General features: G+C 41.4%; 2 protein-coding genes across 3 annotated transcripts; both read right to left on the minus strand.

Annotated features, from left to right (window-relative positions):
* Window positions 1-30: 30 nt before the first annotated feature.
* LOC144517382 (rho family-interacting cell polarization regulator 1-like) lies at window positions 31-8676 on the minus strand. The gene is made up of 13 exons (XM_078249480.1): window positions 8517-8676; window positions 5886-5973; window positions 5635-5768; window positions 5418-5496; window positions 5258-5281; window positions 5116-5169; window positions 3710-3859; window positions 3467-3530; window positions 3335-3378; window positions 3127-3246; window positions 2477-2625; window positions 2260-2368; window positions 31-642 (listed from the first exon to the last, which is right to left on the minus strand). Exons 3-13 carry the CDS (start codon window positions 5724-5726, stop codon window positions 115-117), a joined length of 1413 nt encoding a protein of 470 aa, XP_078105606.1. The 5' UTR covers window positions 5727-5768; window positions 5886-5973; window positions 8517-8676; the 3' UTR covers window positions 31-114.
* A 2881-nt stretch (window positions 8677-11557) lies between these two features.
* On the minus strand, window positions 11558-18271 carry LOC144517403 (transcriptional repressor CTCF-like). Of its 2 annotated transcripts, none has more exons than XM_078249503.1 (13): window positions 18114-18271; window positions 16469-16747; window positions 16159-16341; window positions 15651-16026; window positions 15376-15546; window positions 15089-15222; window positions 14875-14995; window positions 14621-14770; window positions 14157-14317; window positions 13865-14047; window positions 13643-13781; window positions 13126-13269; window positions 11558-12920 (listed from the first exon to the last, which is right to left on the minus strand). In XM_078249503.1, exons 2-13 carry the CDS (start codon window positions 16724-16726, stop codon window positions 12661-12663), a joined length of 2280 nt encoding a protein of 759 aa, XP_078105629.1. In that variant the 5' UTR covers window positions 16727-16747; window positions 18114-18271; the 3' UTR covers window positions 11558-12660. The 2 variants fall into 2 exon arrangements, with proteins under 2 accessions (XP_078105629.1, XP_078105637.1); XM_078249511.1 differs by lacking the exon at window positions 18114-18271 and adding an exon at window positions 17954-18050.
* Window positions 18272-19420: the final 1149 nt, after the last annotated feature.

Below are 19420 nucleotides of genomic sequence, written 5' to 3' on the forward strand. Positions count from 1 at the left end.
TTACCGTCTGTGCGGCCTCCAGTTGTTTTGACTCCTGGACGGACTGATATGGCTCACTGCGTTTCTCTGATGCTTCTACCTGGCGTCCCTCTCCTGCCTCTGTGATGCTGTCCTCTATTTCTGCTTCAGTCTGTCCAGCCTGCACTGACAAGTCCTCACAGCGTCGTCTTTTACCTCCACTGCTGAAATACACACTTGTGGGACGCCACTTTCAGACAAATCCATTGTCTCCATCAGCGACACAGGAGGTACAGAGGAAACATCTGGGCATGAGCAGCTCAGGTCTGCTGAGGTTTCAGAGAGGTCAGCTGATTTGACAGACGCTCTATCAGTCACAGTACAGTCTGGACTATGAGAGCAGGAAGTCTGCAGATGGCCGTTGAGAACCACGTCCGTCTGACAGAAAACCTCCCCGGCTTCTGTCTCATCCTCCTCTTGGTTGGATGAGAGCGACGGCGTTGACGCGCTGGACTTGTGCGGCGTGAACGACAGCTGAGTGGTGAGAGTGGTTTGCAGCATGTTGGAGGCCGTCAGCCTCTGAGCGGGGTGAGCCAAGGCCGGACTGGAGGAGTCGTCGGAGGATTCAGAGGAGTTGGACCAGACGGTCCCGTTCTCCATTTCTCCCTGTCGCTTTAGCAGAGACTAGACGGGAAACAAGCCCGAGAGACCGTTAATTAGACTTATTAATCACTGTTGTGTCTATATACAGCAGAATTACAGGTTTTGTGTACATGTTGGTTACCAAATGACGTCAAAAAAAGAATATGCATATGATAAATACAACTGACAAACTCATTAATCAGAGGCATTGAAAGGGGGGCAACCAAGACTAAATATATGGAGTGGAACTAAATGTTAAATGATTAGGATTCATTGGGATTAATTAAATATAAATCATTTACCAACTATAAACACAGCAAACATTTGCTATTTGGAGATTCACGCGTACAGATTTTGTTGCATAATAATATAAACTGAATATATTACTTTTTAGACTACAAAATGTAGGCAATGTTAATATATCATTTTGGGCTCTGGTCACGTGATTATTTGTAATATTTTACACTAAATGATTATTAACGTTTGCCGTTTTCTTGATTTTTATATTCAAAAGAAAAAATCTCTCAATTCATTGACAAAGGCAGTGATTATTTAGTAAACCTTAACAATCTTACACATAATCATATATACAGCAGTATCTGCACCAGGAAATAAAAATGTAAGTTTGTTGTTTTAGAATAACTCAAAAAATAAAATTTGAAAAAAACAAACAATATAGCCATGTTGCAGCTGACAAAATGTCTGATTGTCTTTCTTCAGATTTCGGCTCCTAATGATTACAAAAACAGATACATTGATTACGTTTTGCAAGTAAACTCTTATTTGGCTTCTGTTCTGACTGGGGGGGGGAAACAAAGGTTCCAACAGCAAAAGTATGAAGGGAAATTTCACAGTTCTAGATGTTTTCACTGTTGATTTGATTTGTTTTTTTAAGTTCAATAATTGCAACATCTTTCCAAAAGACAATGAGTAATTGTGTTAAATAATCGTGATTTCAATATTGACCAAAATAATCGTGATTATGATTTTTTCTATAATCTAGCAGCTCTATGATCAGGCTTTTTCTATTATCTATTGTATTCTTATCCATCTATTGTTTGGTCTATAACTACATCTACGTCCCAACACACCGACTGTACAGAGGTGAATCTGGGTGTTGTACGGCTGAATTCACAACGCAAGGACGCCGTCCTGTCCGCCAAGACATCATGGAACGTCTCCACCCGTGAGCGGCTCTGTCTGGGCCAACATCGGGGCATGCTCTTCAGCGAGGTGGGGAAGAGGAGGGACATATTGGAGCTCTACTCAACCACTATTAAACAGCTACAGGGACCACAGCTCCGTTCATACATGCTGCTGCTGTCACACGTCCCGCTACTGCTATCATTCATTCTCCTCGCATTAGGCACGGCACTCCCACAGCCACATGTCCTAACACACAGATCTCTGTGTATCTTCTCACATACATCAGTGCTACCGCTACACACAAAGCAGTTGGGGAGCAGCTGAAATAGAACAAGCCATTGAAATGACAGTAATAATAGCCATCAGTAAGATGAAATAAACAGTATATGTTGTAAAAATGTTAATGGTTTACAAACCCCTAATAAAGTATAAACTAGTGGTGTAACAAAACAGGTGTGGTGGATTGTTGTTTGTGGAAAATGCTGATAGAATATTCCTTTTAATGTGACTCACATAAAACACCTGCTCCCGCATAGATGGCGTGTCAGGAGGGCTCTGATTGGACAGCAGCCGTTTGGAAACTGTACTCGTGGAGGATGTCTGGTCGTCCTTATCAAACGGACTGAAAAACAAAATCAAAGCAGGACAAAGAGTGAAAAACAGAGCAAAACACACTTGATTAAACATGTTAAATTACAAAAATAAAAGAGACCATGAGAGGTTTAAATACCTCCATGTGACCTCCAAGTTCAGCTTCACTGTCCCGAGGTCGTTGATATCCACGGCGAGTGTCTGGGGCAGCGGGCAGAACAGGTCGATCATTTCGCAGGACACGCTGCCCACCACCACGTGATTGGCCAGGCTCTTCAGCTCCGTCACCTTGACAACCAAAACATGCAAACCTCAGAGAAATGAGGATAGGCAGAGACCATGGGAACTTAACAACAGAAGACAAAAAGCTAAAGCTGGCATTTTGTGAGAATGAATGTAGTAACTCAAATGATAAGGCTGGCGATAAAACATATTGTACTGTAGTTTATTTTGAGTCAATCACACATACTGCATGCTGCTGCTGTAGAATTCTCACTAAAGAAGCAAATATGTATTAATGCACAGCTGAAAATAGTCCACAACAAATGCACTGTTTACTGCTGTTTGAGTTACATTTGCAAAAAACAACTCTTAGTTAAATATTTTGCCTTTTTAATAATGAAAGTATGCATTTGTGACCTGTTTGAAGATTATGTCTTAGGAACTAGTGGCCACAGACAGGTTAGGAAAGTCACACGCTATTGGTTTTAGTCTTTCCATGGGATTTGTTAACCATAAGAAAAATTAGGAATAACGCTAGCCTTGCCCTTTTAAAGCCGATTTCATTACCTTGATAGACAGCAGTTCTGTGACGAGAGGCATGAAGATGTACTCTTCACTGTCCCATATCTGCTTGACTTCTACACGGCCTCTTAGCCTCCAGCGTTGCCGCCCATAACGCATTAGGACCTGATGGGGCCAAAAAACAGCTGATGTGATGCAGCGGACGCAGAGACTACGTTGTCTGTGTCTACGTGCTTGTATTTGTGTTTCTTACCTCATACTGGTCACCAGCACACAGCCGTGCAAAGCCAGCAAGGCCTAAAAAAAAAAATCCCAAATGAACAAGAAATATGAGAACTGGACAATGCAGAGTGGAGAAAATAAGAAGTGGTAGAAAGGGACTCACCCTTCATCTTGACGTGAAATTCTCCCATCTGGCTTTCTAATTCACTCTCAAGTGAGCACATGTGCTGCAGAGAAAGATGGAGGGAACGGTTTGAATAACGTAACTGAGATTTGTTAGAACATTAGAATATACAGTGCATAGTCTGATATCTACTTTAAATAGAAATAAAGTACAGCACAGAGAACCACACCCAGTGTACACGCTGAAACATACAAACACACTGACATCAGCTCAGTCACTTACCTCTGTACATTCCCTGTAGCCCTTGTTGGCTTCACTCAGGCTCTCTCTGGCCTCTTTGCTGCCAGTGGCAGAGTTAAAGGCCGCCACCATCTTACTTGCTCCATCACGCAGTCGCCGCTGTATACAATAAGCATCGTACAGCTCCTCAACCTGGAAATATTACAAAAACACACAAGTTTCAAAATGAATGTAATGTTAGATTCTCACCTGAAGAGAGAATGAAAATGAATATTATAAACAAATTTACTTTTATTTAGTGCCTTGGTTATTTTATGAAAAAGATCTTTTTTGAAAAATCATAATTTCTATGTAATAATTAAAGCACTTTGGAGCAGTGGAACAAGATGTAAACACAGCATTGACAGAATTAATGGAGACATTAGCATTCATTCAGAGTCGTGTTTGTGTCCATCTAATGAATTTAAGTCCAATATGTACTCATTTATCTCCGATTTGGTCTCCACCAACTTCTAAAGGGAAACATCTGGCAGGTGGTAATTCTCTGTGTTGTTGTTACAAATGGAATTGTTGGGTCTCTGTACATTATAGAATGTGGTCTAGACCTACTCCGGGCTTAATTTGAGCCGGAACATGTTCCAGCACCTCCAACGTTGGATCCGGAACCTTTTTTATTCCGGTACCTCCTGTGTCACTATGAAAAATTAATCGCCTAAATGAAAAAAATAAATTACGGTTTGTGTAGTGTTCAATGTTGTTATCTGTCTTGTTAATCTTTATTCTCCATTGAAGTTCCACAAAAATCTTGCGTTTTGAAATTTTAATTTTCAGGGTAAGACGGAGGGGGGAGAGGGACGGAGGGAGGGAGGGAGGGAGGGAGGGAGGGGAGGCACTTCAACAGCGTGGCGCTGCACTTCAAGTGAAACAAGCGCTTGTGCTGGTTGAGATTGCTGTTATAGCCTCATTTCACTCTAGCTTGCAGTATGGTACGGTGGGTTTTTTGGTTAATTTAATTGCTGCTTGTGAAAACGATCGTTGCAGTGTATTTTTATTTTTTGCAGTGCATGTTTTGAAATAAAAATAAACATTGCCCTGATGTACACACAGCGTTGTTTAGGCTTTTTTAGTCAGAGTCAGAGAAGCTACATAGGCAATGTAATTTTTTTTGTGGTTCCGTTACCTCCAACCCCCGTTTTGAGTCGCCGGATCCACCCCCCCTCTGCGCTCCGGGACCTCCCACTTTACAAATTAGGCACTGGACCTACTCTAACTGTAAAGTGTCTTGAGATAACTCTTGCTATGATTTGATACTAATATCTATATTAAATTAAATGACACATTTCACATAGCCCTTTGATCCATCGTTTTAAAATAACATTTTGATTAGTGCAGCTTTAAATAAAAAAGATCTATCATTTATTTAATCAATTCCTCATATAAATACACACCTTGCTGAGGTGGAATTCCAGGCGACGCATAAACCTCTCTATGGCTTTCACTTGCTACAAAAAAAAGAAAAGAAATAAATGACAAACTAATGCAGAAAGTCTCTCTTCACATCTGTATACAACAGGTGTGGATGAAACTCACCTTATCCAACTCATACAAAGACCCCTGCAAAGAAAATTAAAAAATTAGCATCACAAAGTGTCAAATTAACATCCTGACTGAGGATGGGAGACAACAGAATCCAGCCTGGTACTGAATGAGTCAATACTGGTGTGACTGGTTTGACTATGTGAGCTCTCACCAAACGACCGTTCCTCTTGTTCTCTCTGGTCTGCTGACCCAGACTGTCCAGCTCCAGCTGGTGGACCTGGAGGTATGACCTGACAACAAAAACCCCATCACAGTTACGTCTTCATTTTCAGAGTCAAAAGCATTTGTATCCTGCATATTCAGTGATTTCCAACTGGCAGCCATCCAATGGAATGAATGCAAACAGAGCCTGAGAAGTGTTTACTCACTGTAAGCCTCTGCGTAAGGCAGCATACACTTCATCCAGCCGCTCGGGCTGCGGGGTTTTAGTGGGTGGCAGTTTGGTCGAGCCTGTGAACATCCTGCTTCCTTACAAGGCACGTTTCTCTTGGATCAAACAGTGCTGAGAGAGGTAGAGGAACATGGGATCATTTTTTGATAAGGCCTTCATGGTTATTTCAATTAAAGCACCTTCAAGATGGGCATCAAGGAAACTGGCAGGACAGAGAGTTCTGCTCACCTGCTGAGTAGAGAGAGATTGTCACTACTGTAGCATGCTGGGAGAGTTGAGTGTAGCACTGTGGCTTTAACAAACCGAAGGACATGTCCTGTAATTATATAAAAAGGAGACATTAGAGACAAAAATGTCCCTCTTCAATTCATACCTCACTGTTTTTTTGCTCCTACTTTGTGATTATCAGAGATTCGGATAATTACAGAGGTCACTGGAGGAAACATTGTTAGTGGAGAGAAGAAAAAAAAAAAAAAAGAGGATATAAGCTACTCTTTCACTTCCTTGGTGTGGCCAAATTGTTTTGTTGAAAGTCTGAGACAGTGAACGACATGCATGTAGCAACCACAGTGGCCACCACTGACAACAGTAAGGAGTACAGTCTGCTTGTGCTTCTCTTCCCCTTCCTTCCCTACTTCTCCACCCCCTCCACATCCAACACCACAGTACAGGAAGTCTCATGGCTGACTCTACACAGGAAATTCTACACAGAAGTTTGGCCCAAGAATATAAAACCAACCCTCCTCTGTGTGCCAGGGGGTAAAAACTGACCCTTTTTCTACTTGAAGTTAAGTCATTAAATATTAGGGTGATGCCAAAGGCCGGGGGAAACTATAGGAAGAGCGGGTCGTGCATGAGCTAATCTAGTCACAAAAGAGATTACAGATTTAAACTAAACTAAAGCCGTCAAGCAGGAGATAAATATTTGGATCTGTGAATGAGCCAACACAGGACAGAGCTACTGGTGACATCTGCTGCCCATTGTCTTACACTAAACTCAAAACCAGGAGAGAAATGTGTCTCATTATAACAGATTAGATCAAATGTTCCACCTGTTGGAAATATAACACACAGATTATGGTCTTACATGATCAAAGCCTTGTTAGGGACAACATTGCTGGTGTGAGAATAAGCTGTATACACCCTGCTGTGTTCTCCTGCCACACAATGAGGACGTGGGCTCGGGGTGCACCAGGCCGGGGGTTTAGTTAAACCGCTAATCTTAGCTGCACACTGGGAGGATTAACTGGAGTTGGTCAGGGGTTAGAATATGGCAAAGAAAGGGTGCCATACCAGAGAGCCTTTACGGATAAAAAAAAACCCAGCACCAACCACCTTTTGCTAAACATGGCCAAAGAACATGTGCAGGACTCGGTTCTGCACACTGAGGTGGGCACAGCTACGAAAGTGCAAAGTCATCATGATGATACACACATCTTACACACTCCCACCCACCCATAAATAGCTCAGCAGACTTCAGTAATATTGATAACTCCGTTTCCTCTCTGTCAGATGTGCTTTTATTCCTTCCCTTACATTAGGGATCATTAACTGGATTAATCCTCTCTTTAGAGCAGAGTGAACAAAGAGGACACTGTTTCCAATCACCTCACAAGACTGGAGTTTTGTTTAAAAAAGCCTTTGGTGCACTCACTGCATTCACAAGCACATGCAGCCTTGTTTAGCCAGTAGTTTAGGCCTACAACCATCTCAGAATCATTTTTATTCATGGGTTACTTTTGACAAATGAATCAATCACTGAATAGGGCTGAAACTAATGACCATTTTCATTAGAAGCTGATTTTTTTTATTGAACAATTGTTTGTTTGGTCTATAAATTGTCACAAAAAAGTAAAAATGTCCATCTCAATAGTTGAATAGACTAGAAAATGTGTATAAAAACAAACAATGGAATAATATAGACAAAGGTTTCACATTCAAAAAGCTGTAATTAGTGAATCCTTGATAGTTTTGCTTGATAAATGACCTAAACCATTAGTCAATTATAATCAAAATAGTTGAAGATTAATTTTCTGTTGATTAACTAATTCATGTAACATCACAATGTACCACAGCCATAAGTGATGTCTGAAATTCCGTTTAATCAGACCAAATGCCAAAAAAACAGTGTTAGTTAGCCTAGATATTGGAAGAAAGTCATGTAAGTAACGTTTAGAGATCAATCATAATCATTACTGGAAGTAATTGATTTTCTTTCGATCAGTTGAACCACTAATCACTGGGTTCAGGGAGCATTAGTGCAGATATAAACAACTGCGTAGTTCACACCCCATTAGACCAGTGTTCATCCATACTTTGTGGGTCTTTTAAGGAGGAAGAGGAGGAGGATGCGGGGTAACGGTGTTACAATAAAATGCAACCACCTCTACTCCAGATTACTGGATTAGCCTAAACCGGCGGCAGCAGGCCAATGAGTCGGATCAACACGCTCACACATCACGGCCGTGCTCTTTACTTAAATCAAAGCAGCAAATTATGGATCTCAAACAGCTAATTTAGGGAAACGGTGTCGTGCCAGATTTTGTATTCCGTACATATCCCACCCCAGCCCCCAGAGCTCATCACAGGCCACAAAAAAGTCCACTCCCGTTCTACACCAGGACCCCCCCCAACAACAACATCCTGTTCACTGAAAGTGTCGGTCCTACAACTAACAATAAACACTAAAAAACAGCAGGGACAAATATGGATTAAGTCCATCACAGCCAGCTGGCGGATATAATTTCGATACCATCACAGGAAAGCAACTTCACGTCGGACGGACTCATGCCCATCTAGAGAAAAATTTAACAGGCTTCATCTTGTTGTGACCTTGCCGATAAGCTGCAGCCCCCCTACCTCTGTTTTAATGTCCGACACCCCGGAGAATATGACCGAAGTCTCATTTCCAAGGCGATGCTCCACACAGTTTGCAGAGGTTTACAGTTATTCTGGGCGCTGTCCCTCTCCTTGATTTCGCAGTTTTTTGTGTCCACAATCAAGTTAGCAGCAGCTACCAAAAAGGACTTCCGGTTGCAGGTTTTCATTATAAAGGCTCCCCACCCGAACCGGCATTTGAATGAAGAAACACCTGGAAGAGCAAGAGTGGAGGGATTTCCCTTCCACGACAGACAATAGGTGTCATACATAAAGTAGACAGAAATAGCTGTACATAAAAGACAATATGGATAAACAGTAGCAGTAATGAAGAAAACACATACAATTAAGTAAATATTAAATGTTATAAGTTAAAGAAGCAAAAGATAAGAGATATAACCAGCTAAACCATGTGTGTGTGTACAATTTTAGATACCGACTGTCTGAGCTTATCAAAAATGAGCATAGTATAATTGTCAACACAGTAGGCTATCAAATGACACTGACTAAAAATAATATTATTAGACAATCAGGAATGATTGTATATATAGACATACTGAGTAGACAAACAGTGACTACAGATAGAATAGGAGTAGTCTATTGGTCTGTTCTAATGATCAATTATACATTTGTTTTCATGACTGTGACAAGAACCTGCTATTTCTACCCTGTTGAGGACATAGATATGGTTGAGGCCCTTTCCCCATATTTAACGTGTACATATCTGGCAATATTCCATGTAGGGAAACAGCCATAGATCAGTTGCATGTATGGGACAGTGTGCCAATTTGTGGACTTAAATTCTCATAAATGTTCAAGAAAACCCCAACCACATCTCTGATGGAACAAATATTGCAACAAGCCATATTGTAGATACACCACTGATGACATACAAAATGTATTAGTTTAGCTAAACCAAATATCAATATGGGAGCTTTTCCAATACCCAGAACAGTCTTGCTGGGACAGACTCTCTAGCTGTGCATTAGAAACCTAGAATCCAGCAATGTAGTAGATTGTGTACGTGAAAACACAGTTTGGACCATTACACTTTCATGTAAATTCATCCCAACGAGCAACATAAAATGAGAGCACTTGTTTTATTTTGAAAAGTCACTCCTCAAACCGGAAATCATGTTTCGGCTAGTTGCTGTGGCAACAAGGATGTCCCTCAGTCTGTCACGGTTTTCTCCGTTGTTACTTGTGCTTCGCTGGCGACGCCACTGTGAATCCAACGGGGGAAAAAACTGACATGAGGAGTTTCCGAAGGAGAAAGTGTCAACGTCTCCCACAACCACAGCCGTCGCCCATGGGTGGCTCAATAAAACGTGTAGGTTCAATTTTAACGTAGCAGTTAAATTAAATCTATCAAGAGCAGCAGCGTCGGGGCCGTTTGTCCGAGTTTAACGAGCCGGGGACGGGGCGGCGATGAAGGACAGCATGTGGCGCTTTTTCCTCCAGATTTCCTTCAAAACAGGACGTAGCAGTTGACAAATCCAAGAGAGCTGCTATTAATCTTCCAGATTAAAATAACTGCCCACTGCCGGCCAAAACTAAACTGTGCGTTTTATAGTAGGCTATTTATTATACAACAATAATTCAGAGTGAGGGTAACATTAACGTTAAATAGCTAACGTTAGACAATGGAAAAGCTGGAAAGAGAGAATACTGCTACCGACGGATAAACAAAGTTTCAACAGTGTTAGTACTATAGAAAGGTCTCCTGCCACTACCACTAGCTATCTAACGAAAGTTATATCAACGCTAACGTCATTTACGTTACCTAACTAACGTTAAAAAGTTTCCATTTCTTGCTGCGCTGGTCATTTAGCGTAATAGCTAGCTAGAGCAGTGGTTCCCAAACTTTTCACGTCAAGGACCCCTAAACCAACACAAACTAGACAACGGACCCTCTTTTGACAGGATTTCGTCCCAGGGTCCCACATTTGATAGGATTTTTGCTTTTAGATGTTTTATTACAGAACGTGTAGGATTTCATACCAAAACTAAAACAGTCATACATTCTGATTGTGTTAGCTAGCTACTTAGGGATGGAATTTTAGTGAAAATAATATATTCCCCTTTTGCTGGGGATCCGCGGACCCCCTTTTGAAAACCACTGAGCTACAACAATAATTAGCTTTAGCTAAAGTTACAGTGACTATTACATGACTAGGAGTTCCCAAACCTAAGAAACCACCAAGACTCATGATTTCTGTCGTCAGGATAAACAAAATTGAAACTAAATGTAGCTAACGTTACATGTTTAGAAGATGTGGTTAGCAGAGAAGTGCCGAAAAACCTCCAGCCCTGTTTCAGTAGTACCGACATTTTTCCGAACAGAAGCGTGGGGATCAATGCAAGTGTGAAGCTGCTGTGTCTTGGCAGCTAATGGGGATTGGTCTTTTGAAAACAACTAGTTCAAATAAAGAGGTCCTTAATTCAAGTATCATTTGAGGCACATAACCCATCTTCTCTTTGCCATTGAAGCAGCTGTTTGATATTGTTGATATAAGTGACAACACTAGAGAATAGAAAACCTAAGAAATATGGTAAAGTATTATGAATACCAGTGATGGCATTTAGTCCCACTTCTCACATGATACGAATTCATGTGACATGTCTCATGCGAAAAAAGTTTGTATTTTTTTGCATCATGCTACTGCCTATTGGTATCAGTCAAATTGGAGCCAAAGTGCCAATGCCATAGTAGAGCATTTTCTACATAAAACCAGGGCTTGCCAGCTTTCCCGTGGAGGGCTGCATAACTTTGGATTGACTTTACAGTGGATAAAAGCCACCAGTCCTTGGTCATGTAAAATAGATGCATACTGTGACTGCAAAAGCAGCATTCAGACTCAATCCTCAGGTAAAAGTTAGTTTGGGATTTTGGTCAAATCCCAATTAAAGCCAAATGAGAATAAAATGAAAATGTGAAGAATAGACTACTCAAGACAAGCCCACTGGTGTCTTGTCAGTTCACATACGTTATTTAGACATACAAATGAGTGAAGATCTTAATATGAAGTTGTCCATTTAATAAAATAGATTTGCAAGCAAAATACAGACATTTGTGTTAGCACTCAGTTGTTTCTCAGCGAATGTTGATAAACAATGTTTCTAGCCGTAACTACTTGGGGCTTTACACGTTTAGAACCAGACTGAGTTTAAATATCCATGATTGAGATTATTACAGCTACAAAAAAAAATATTGAAAACATCAGTCTTAACCTCTACTTTTATTGGTTGTACAGTCATATCTGTTCTCGTCTGCCACACAATTATTAAAATGCCAGTCAAGCTGCTACGTCGCATTGCCAATGGTACAAAATTAAAAACATCAACCCAAAGTGGAATGGCTACAAAAGGGAACAAAACATTCTTTTCTTGCACTTTGTGACACTGTTTATCACATACAAGTCATTTAGGGGTGTTACAGTAGTAAGAAAAGTGTCAAGATAAGCCATCTTAAGCTTTTAAAAACTAGAATGGGCTTAAAAAGGGAATTACCACAGAAAAAGAAGCCAAAAATTAATATTGTGGCTGTGATTAACGGCAATATCATCTTTCTGAAAGTTACCTCTGTTTTTTGAGATCGTATGACATTTTTGATGATGAGTCCTTCATCTTGAACCTAAATGTACATTTCTTTGCCATCTTTTGGTGCTCTAAAAAGTCAAAGCGAAAAAGCCAATTTTATTCTCCAAATGTGACTGGAGAACACTTTTCTGTTCTAAACCGAGAGGTACATGATGCTCTTCAGTGAGGATATTAGCATTGACTGGAATTATGACAAAAAAGTAAAGTCCACATTATGGGTGCATTGCTATCTACATACAACTTTTACTCAATGGCACACAGGCGTATAAACAAGTAAAACAAAAGGACTTAGAAAGAAAAGATAAAAAGATTATGCATTTTTTGGGTAGGTAAATCCTTATTAAAAATGTTTTTAACTCATCTAACTTTTTATCAATACATGATTAAAAAACAAATCTTAAATTACAACAGTGATGTTTTTTTCTGTGCTGGATGCAAGTGTTTGTAATCCTAAATGCCAAGAAATAAAAATGGAGAGGTTATCAGGGGGGGCTGTGTGTGTTTACAGGTTTGACCCTCACATCCATCACCGGTCCATCATGCTGAGGATCATCTCAGGAGTGAGGTCTCCGTTCGGTGGGGCCTCAGACTGCTGCACCTCCGGTGCTGTCCCCTCTTCCTGGGACATCTCCTCCAGCTGGATGGTTGGATTCCCTCCACCGACCACCACCTCCTCTGCAGCCTCATCGTTGGCGTCCTCCAGGTCATCGGCTCCAACTTCTTTCTTCACAATTATGTCATCCACCTCTCCAGTGGCCTCGTCCTCCACACGGATGATAGCAGCCGCTGTTAAGAGTTTCAGGTTAGATTCTAGTACTATAAGATATAAATACAGTTTTTACAATTGATTTATAAAAAAAAAGGAAATGCTAATGATTCGATATTTTACGTAGTTGTGATCAGACAGTCCATTAGCAGCTATCGAATCTCACTTTGTAGGCTCGGAAACACGGTTAAAACATTCCCAAAAGTAGTGTAGTCCAACACTTACTGTCTAGTTTGCTCTTTGGGGGCCGTCCACGTTTCCTCTTCACTGGTGGCCCCACAGGGGCTGGGATAGGGACAACTGGTGGGGCCTGTTCCACCTCAATCTCACTTAGCCCCTCTTCTTCCTCTACCTCATCCAGTTCATCCGCTACAGATGAATGAGTAGGGACATCATGCAGATATTAGATTTTGATATCAGCATATTTGCCGACTAGAACCACCACTACAATATATGCTGAATGTTGTCCTGGTTGGGTTTTATGTGCCAAATCATTGCAATCCATGTGCCTGTCCTGTGCCATCTTCACTAACTCAAACTGTTATGTTATCAAGACTGATGATTCCGTAGGCCGAAACATTTTTTGCAGACTTAGTTATATTGACCATGACAACTTTTTACAGCTAGGTTAAAAGATAAATGTGCCCCTATGGCCTATTCTGAACTAAATTAATTGCATATTCCGATGTCAAATTGAGGGACTGCTTCACAGAATAACTGAGATTTGCAACGTATACAATACCTGTGTCATCACTATCGTCCTTCCTGGCTTGCATCTTCCTCTTCCTGCCCCGACGAGCCTTTTTGGGTGTAGGAGTTCCATTTTCTTCTTCTTCTATAACCTCGCCCGTGCAGTTCTCAGAGTGACGCAGCATTGTGTTCTGAGGACCACACATAACCATCACAACTTAATGACATACTGTTTAAAAAAAAAAAAATGCTACATTTCAGAGCTCAGTCTTACCCTGCGGGTGAACGTCTTGTTACACTTGCCGCATACAAAGGCAGTGGGGACAAAGTTGGGATCATGGTAGCGCTTGTAGTGCATGTCCAGAAGCTGCTTCTGCCTAAATGTTTTCTCACACTGGCTGCAGGCAAACGGCTTCTCCCCCGTATGTGTACGTTTGTGCATTACCATGTGGCGTTCCTATGGAGGTAATAGGTTAGAGAAAAATAGTCATTTAGAGTTATACAAATGCTATATAAGCGATAAAATTAACACTGTGTAAGTGTTTAATTTTCCACTTGACACGCACTTGTCTGCAGCAGTAGTCACACTGTTCACAGCGGAAGCGTTTCTCATTCTTATGAGTCTTCTGGTGTTGGATGAGAGCGTATCGTTCATGAAACACAGCATCACAGTAACGACATTTCTTTCCCTTCTCAATAAATGAGTGCTGCTTCCGCAAGTGAACACCTAGAACAGAAACAGTAAAGATATGAAAATCTGCTTGATAAATGTTACTTTGGCCTATTATATAAATTAAGAAACGCCTCTGAAGCCTTCCAATCCAGTACACATTTGTCCGATTCCTCTCTCTACAATGATTATATTTGCACACCAAAAGATTACAATGATTGGGACTGGCATGTTTACATACTTTATGATCTCAGGCTCTAAAGACCCCAATAAAAACTAGACTTCCCAGCACTTCATCTGCTTTATTTTCTGCATCTGATCACATTTAGTTTTAAGTAAAAATGGCAGCACATAACTTACCAAGGTCGCTCTTGCGTGCGATGACAGTATCACAGTGTGGGCAGTGGAACTTGGCTACGTTCTCTGTGTGTTTCTGCAGAATGTGCATCTTCATGGTGCCACTCTGTGTAAAACGTGCATGGCAGATGTAGCACTCGTATGGCTTTTCACCTGCACCAAAGAGGAGAGAATTTAGTAAGCAAGGTACAGTACTCTTCTCACACTGGGAGTAACCCTTGTTTCGGCCAATAGATGGTGCAAGTACTGTAGGTTACCTGAATGTGTCCTCATGTGTCTCTTCAGCTTGTAAGTGTCTCTGCTAGCATAGCTGCACAGACTGCACTGGAAAGGTCGCTCCCCTGTATGAGAGCGGATGTGCCTTTTCAACTTACTGACCTAGAAAAAGAGAGACAAATTAAAATAAGAGCTTATCCCTGGGTGTAAATTACAGATAAGTATTTAACACAGATCAACATGTGATTAACTTGCCTCCACGCTGCAATAGTCACACATGGAGCACTTGAAGGGCTTCTCATGTGTGTGTTTGTAGCGACGGTGACGCACCAGCTCACCACTGGTCACAAATGCCATGTCACAATCTGTGCATTTATGCGGTCTAGTGCCTAAAGAAATGGAAGGAAGTGAGAATGAAGGAACACCGCCAAGATTCATTGATAAAATATTCTACTTCTGCGTTGACTAAAAAGTAACATGAAGCACACAATGGAACTGTAGCAAAAACATTTAACAATTGTAAGTATTAGTTTTTGCATTACCCGTGTGTGTATTGAGGTGGTTTCTCAGCAGTGTGACAGTTCGAAAGGCCCGTCCACACAAGTGACATTTATGTGGTCTCTCATCTGTGTGGCTCTTCATGTGTCTGTCCAGGTTGGAGCGCCTTGGACAGGTGTAGCTACACAACTCACACTGGAAAGTCTTCTTTACACCTGGACACCACATTTTAGTATTATAAAGAGAACCTCACATAGCCAAACTACAATCTAAAATGAGTCTTTCAGCATCATGTTGAGATATCTAAAGAAAAAAATACCTTTTTTCTTGATTTTGGTGGGCTTTGGTGGCTTCATGTTGCCCACAACCTTCTCAGCATTCACTTCTGACAGCAGCCCCTCCTGCTGTTCTTCTTCAAAGTCATACACAGAAACATCCATGTCACGATCGCCTTCTCCGTAGCGCAGACGGCTCTTCTTTCCTTTCTTCCCCCTACTACGGATACTAGTGATGGGCTGGTAGTCTGGGTCCTTGGACCATTCTGGCTGTTCTTGCTGAGGCACAGTGGCTTCTACTTCTGCCTCTTCTTCCTCCTCCTCCACCTCTCCCCTCACCACTTGAAGCTCCTCGTGGGCTGCCTGAAGCTCCTCCTGCTCTACGGTCTCTACCTCACCATTGGCACCCACTTTTACCACCTAAAAGAAAACATTACAAATGCATCTTATTGTGACCAGACTCTCAACAAAAGGAGTTCACTGAGTGTGCCAAGTTGATTATAACTAAAAAGGGCCGGTCTTATTTCACAGTAGCCCAGAGTTATTTCCCACCTGGAATCCCTCGGGCAAAGGAAGAGTGTGACAGATAACCGGATCTGTGTCCTTGTTAGCAGTTGATGTATCAACATAGGTGGCCTGGAGCCCCTCTACAGTTGCCGTTGTGACAGGTACATGCACCAGCTGAAGCTGACCAAGACCTAATGCAGCTCCTGTCTGCTCCTCCATATTCACCACCTACATAGAAGAAAGCACCTTTTCAACTTGATCACACAACAAAAACATTTCAGAACAAGGCCAGTTACTGATAATCCAACATTAGATTAGAATCAACCGTATTGCTTAACATGTGTGCTAAACCAACCTGTAGCGTGATGATTTGACCCTCATCTCCACCAGTTACAGTCATTGTGCCGCCGCCCTCCAACACCTCGGTCTTCATTTGCAGCAGAGTCGGATCCAGAGCGTCCATCACCATCATCTCCATGTTGTCAGCCACCTCCCCCTGCGTAGTTATGACTGCCCCCTGTAATAAAGCCTCGCCACCCTCTGGCAGGACCTTTCCTTCGGGAGCCAGGGCAGCGGTCTGAGTGGTCTCCATGGAAACAACCTCACCCTCCATGGTGATGGGCCAACTAACACCCTTAATAGAGAAGACATGTATCAAAAAGTGAAAAATATATATATATATATATATAGTGTAAATAGACAACTGTACACTGTGAGTGGATTTTTACCAAGTAACCAGGACTTTTGTAGTCGAGTTTTTCAAATGCGGCGAGCTCAACAAATTAAATGCATTTCCTTTCACCTCTATTTGGGTGGTAAGAGTACTAGCGGATATTTCAAAAACTCCACTAGGGGCGAGTGTGTTATTATTTTCATGACCTGACCCTTCAATAGATCAGAGGGGCACCGATTAGTTTGCCTTTATAAACATATAGAATAAACCATGGAAATAACATGGAATGAACACTGACTACAAATCCTTGTGATAGCTGGGTTTTCCCTACATTATAAGGCTTAGGCTCAGCACCCAAGCCGTTTTGGGCACCACCTAGGCTCAATGAATGTAAAGTCAGTGTGAGCATCAAAACCAACTAAATAACCCCCCCAATTTATTTTCTGTAGTGATAGAAAATAAACTGAAATAGTTTAGTGTTATATAATGAACTGGGTTACTAAAAAGTGCCATATGTAGACCATACCTCTACCATAGGGAGCATTTATATATAGCATGTCACATAATACACTTAGATGAATATAAAGGAGGACATCCTGGTATGGCCTTACATAGACTGAGTTTAATCTAAAAAAAAATATCTCACTGCACATCTGGCTAACTGGGTAGGCTGTGTCAGATAAAGTAGTACCTGGAGCTTCGAGTAAAACTTAAGTGAGCAAGGTGTGGTGAAGAAGCAAACGTATTAGTTTATCATGCATAATCCCAATGTAGTATTGTCCAACAGTGAGGACAACTTTTGAAAAGTGACTGTTTACGTCTTCCTGTGTTGATTAGGCAATGAGAACAGTCGATCAATCAATCGATACTTCGGAGTCACGCGTTCGTCTATTGTAAGAACGATTAACTTACTTCTCGTTATCAGTCGCAAAATGATGCATTCCTAAAACGATACAAACTAACGTTACTAAAACATCAACTCGTGTTAGTTAACTCGGGAGGCGCGAGTAACGTTACGTCTGAAAACAGGAAACAAAGGGCACGATAAGATGGACGTCAGGCCTAAACAAAGTTAAAACAGAAGTACTAATACATACAATCACCCCTGTGCAAATACCGCAAAATATAAGCCGAAAAGCAAAATGCTCAATTGAGACATGGAGTTACCGTTTATAGACAGATTTAGTGCGTTTTGGATAACGATAGAGGGAGACAAACACCCCCCGCCAGCCGCCTGGTCGGTAAGCCCTACCGTGACACCTAGAGGCCGGCGACGGCTCCTACAAAAACGTTTCCGTGTTAGAGGAAAAGTAGCGGCTTCACTTACTCCCGACTGCTTCTTCCCCCCGTTATATTCAGTTGGATGCTCGGTGTATCTGGTTGCTCTTCAGTCCCTGTGTGAACGTCCGTACGTGCTGAGCGCCGGACTAATAGTTTTCTCCCGCTTAGGAAGAGTGGGCCTAACACAAAATGGCGGCCCTTAAGACCTAACGCGGCTGCGCAAACGCAGGACCCGAGGGAGTAAAGGGGAGTGGTCGAGCTGTGGCTGGGTGATGGGCGCCAGATTTGAATTCAGCCGTGGGCACTGGGCGCGGCGACCGGAAAATGACTATTATCGATAGAATCGAGAGATTATTGATTACTTTTCGGACAAGGAATGCAGATCAATATTGCGCGATAGAGTGACTACTAGAACTCCAACAACGTCTAGTCGCATTTAAATCGAAGTTACAAGTAATTTTGTGAATTAACGCAATTATAAAATAAGTCACAAGAGGGCAGTATGAGTGTAGGTGTAGGGCGGGCCTCACAACACAGAAAGTCGTGATTGTAGGCTACACACCATCCTCAAGGATTCATTTGAATATATATATTCAAATCCACCTTCAATCTACACTATGATAACCTTTAGTGTAGATTGAAGGTGGCATTTTTACATCCAAATAATGACTGTATTAGTGATATTCGGTTACCAACCAGGCATAAAAAAAGAAAATTGATATGATTGATAAATCCTAATATTACCATGGCTAGATTAAACTGCTTGGAAGGAGAAATGAGCTGCTGGGCCCTCACACTCTCTGTGCAGTGTTATCAGTTTTTCTTGCTAGACTACTACATGGCCCCAGATTTGCTGTTCGGTAATTTTGGTTGAAAGGGTTAAATTAGAAATAGCCTATGCAACATTTAAGGACAAAAATAAATGGTAGGCCCTGGTGGTTTAGGAGTTTAACAGTGCTCACCATCAATCACACCATCCCTAGTTCAAGTCTGACTGGGCTCTTTTGTTGCACATTATCCCTCTGGTGATATCTGGACAGAGCGAGCTTTTAAAGTTAAACTGCTCATTTAAAAAACATTGTAATCTCATCTGGTCTTAACATTTTATTTGATCTTTTGTTAGCTCACTGTTCAACAACCAGAACTCATTGTCATTGTGATCCAACTTGAGAAACTTAGTCTAAGACCTGCTCTGAGAAGCAATATGTATTATATATATATATATATATATATATATATTGTCTCTTAGTTACAATAACCTAGTCTATTACATCTGTACCCTAGCACTAAAATAGCTGATGTCATATTAATCCACATGGAAAATCTGACATTGGTTCATAAGTGCAAAACTAT

This window comes from Sander vitreus, chromosome 1 (genome assembly GCF_031162955.1).
Source record: "Sander vitreus isolate 19-12246 chromosome 1, sanVit1, whole genome shotgun sequence".
Lineage (NCBI taxonomy): Eukaryota > Metazoa > Chordata > Actinopteri > Perciformes > Percidae > Sander > Sander vitreus.

Coding starts and splice junctions, on each gene's coding strand:
- LOC144517403 (XM_078249503.1), bottom strand. CDS start 16,726: ATGGAGGGTGAGGTTGTTTCCATGGAGACCACTCAGACCGCTGCCCTG. Junction 14,996..15,088: donor GTGACTATTGCAGCGTGGAG/GCAAGTTAATCA, acceptor CTCTTTTTCTAG/GTCAGTAAGTTGAAAAGGCA. Junction 13,782..13,864: donor ACAAGACGTTCACCCGCAGG/GTAAGACTGAGC, acceptor TGTGGTCCTCAG/AACACAATGCTGCGTCACTC.
- LOC144517382 (XM_078249480.1), bottom strand. CDS start 5,726: ATGTTCACAGGCTCGACCAAACTGCCACCCACTAAAACCCCGCAGCCC. Junction 5,170..5,257: donor CTTTGTATGAGTTGGATAAG/GTGAGTTTCATC, acceptor TTTTTTTTGTAG/CAAGTGAAAGCCATAGAGAG. Junction 3,247..3,334: donor GTGCTGGTGACCAGTATGAG/GTAAGAAACACA, acceptor TGGCCCCATCAG/GTCCTAATGCGTTATGGGCG.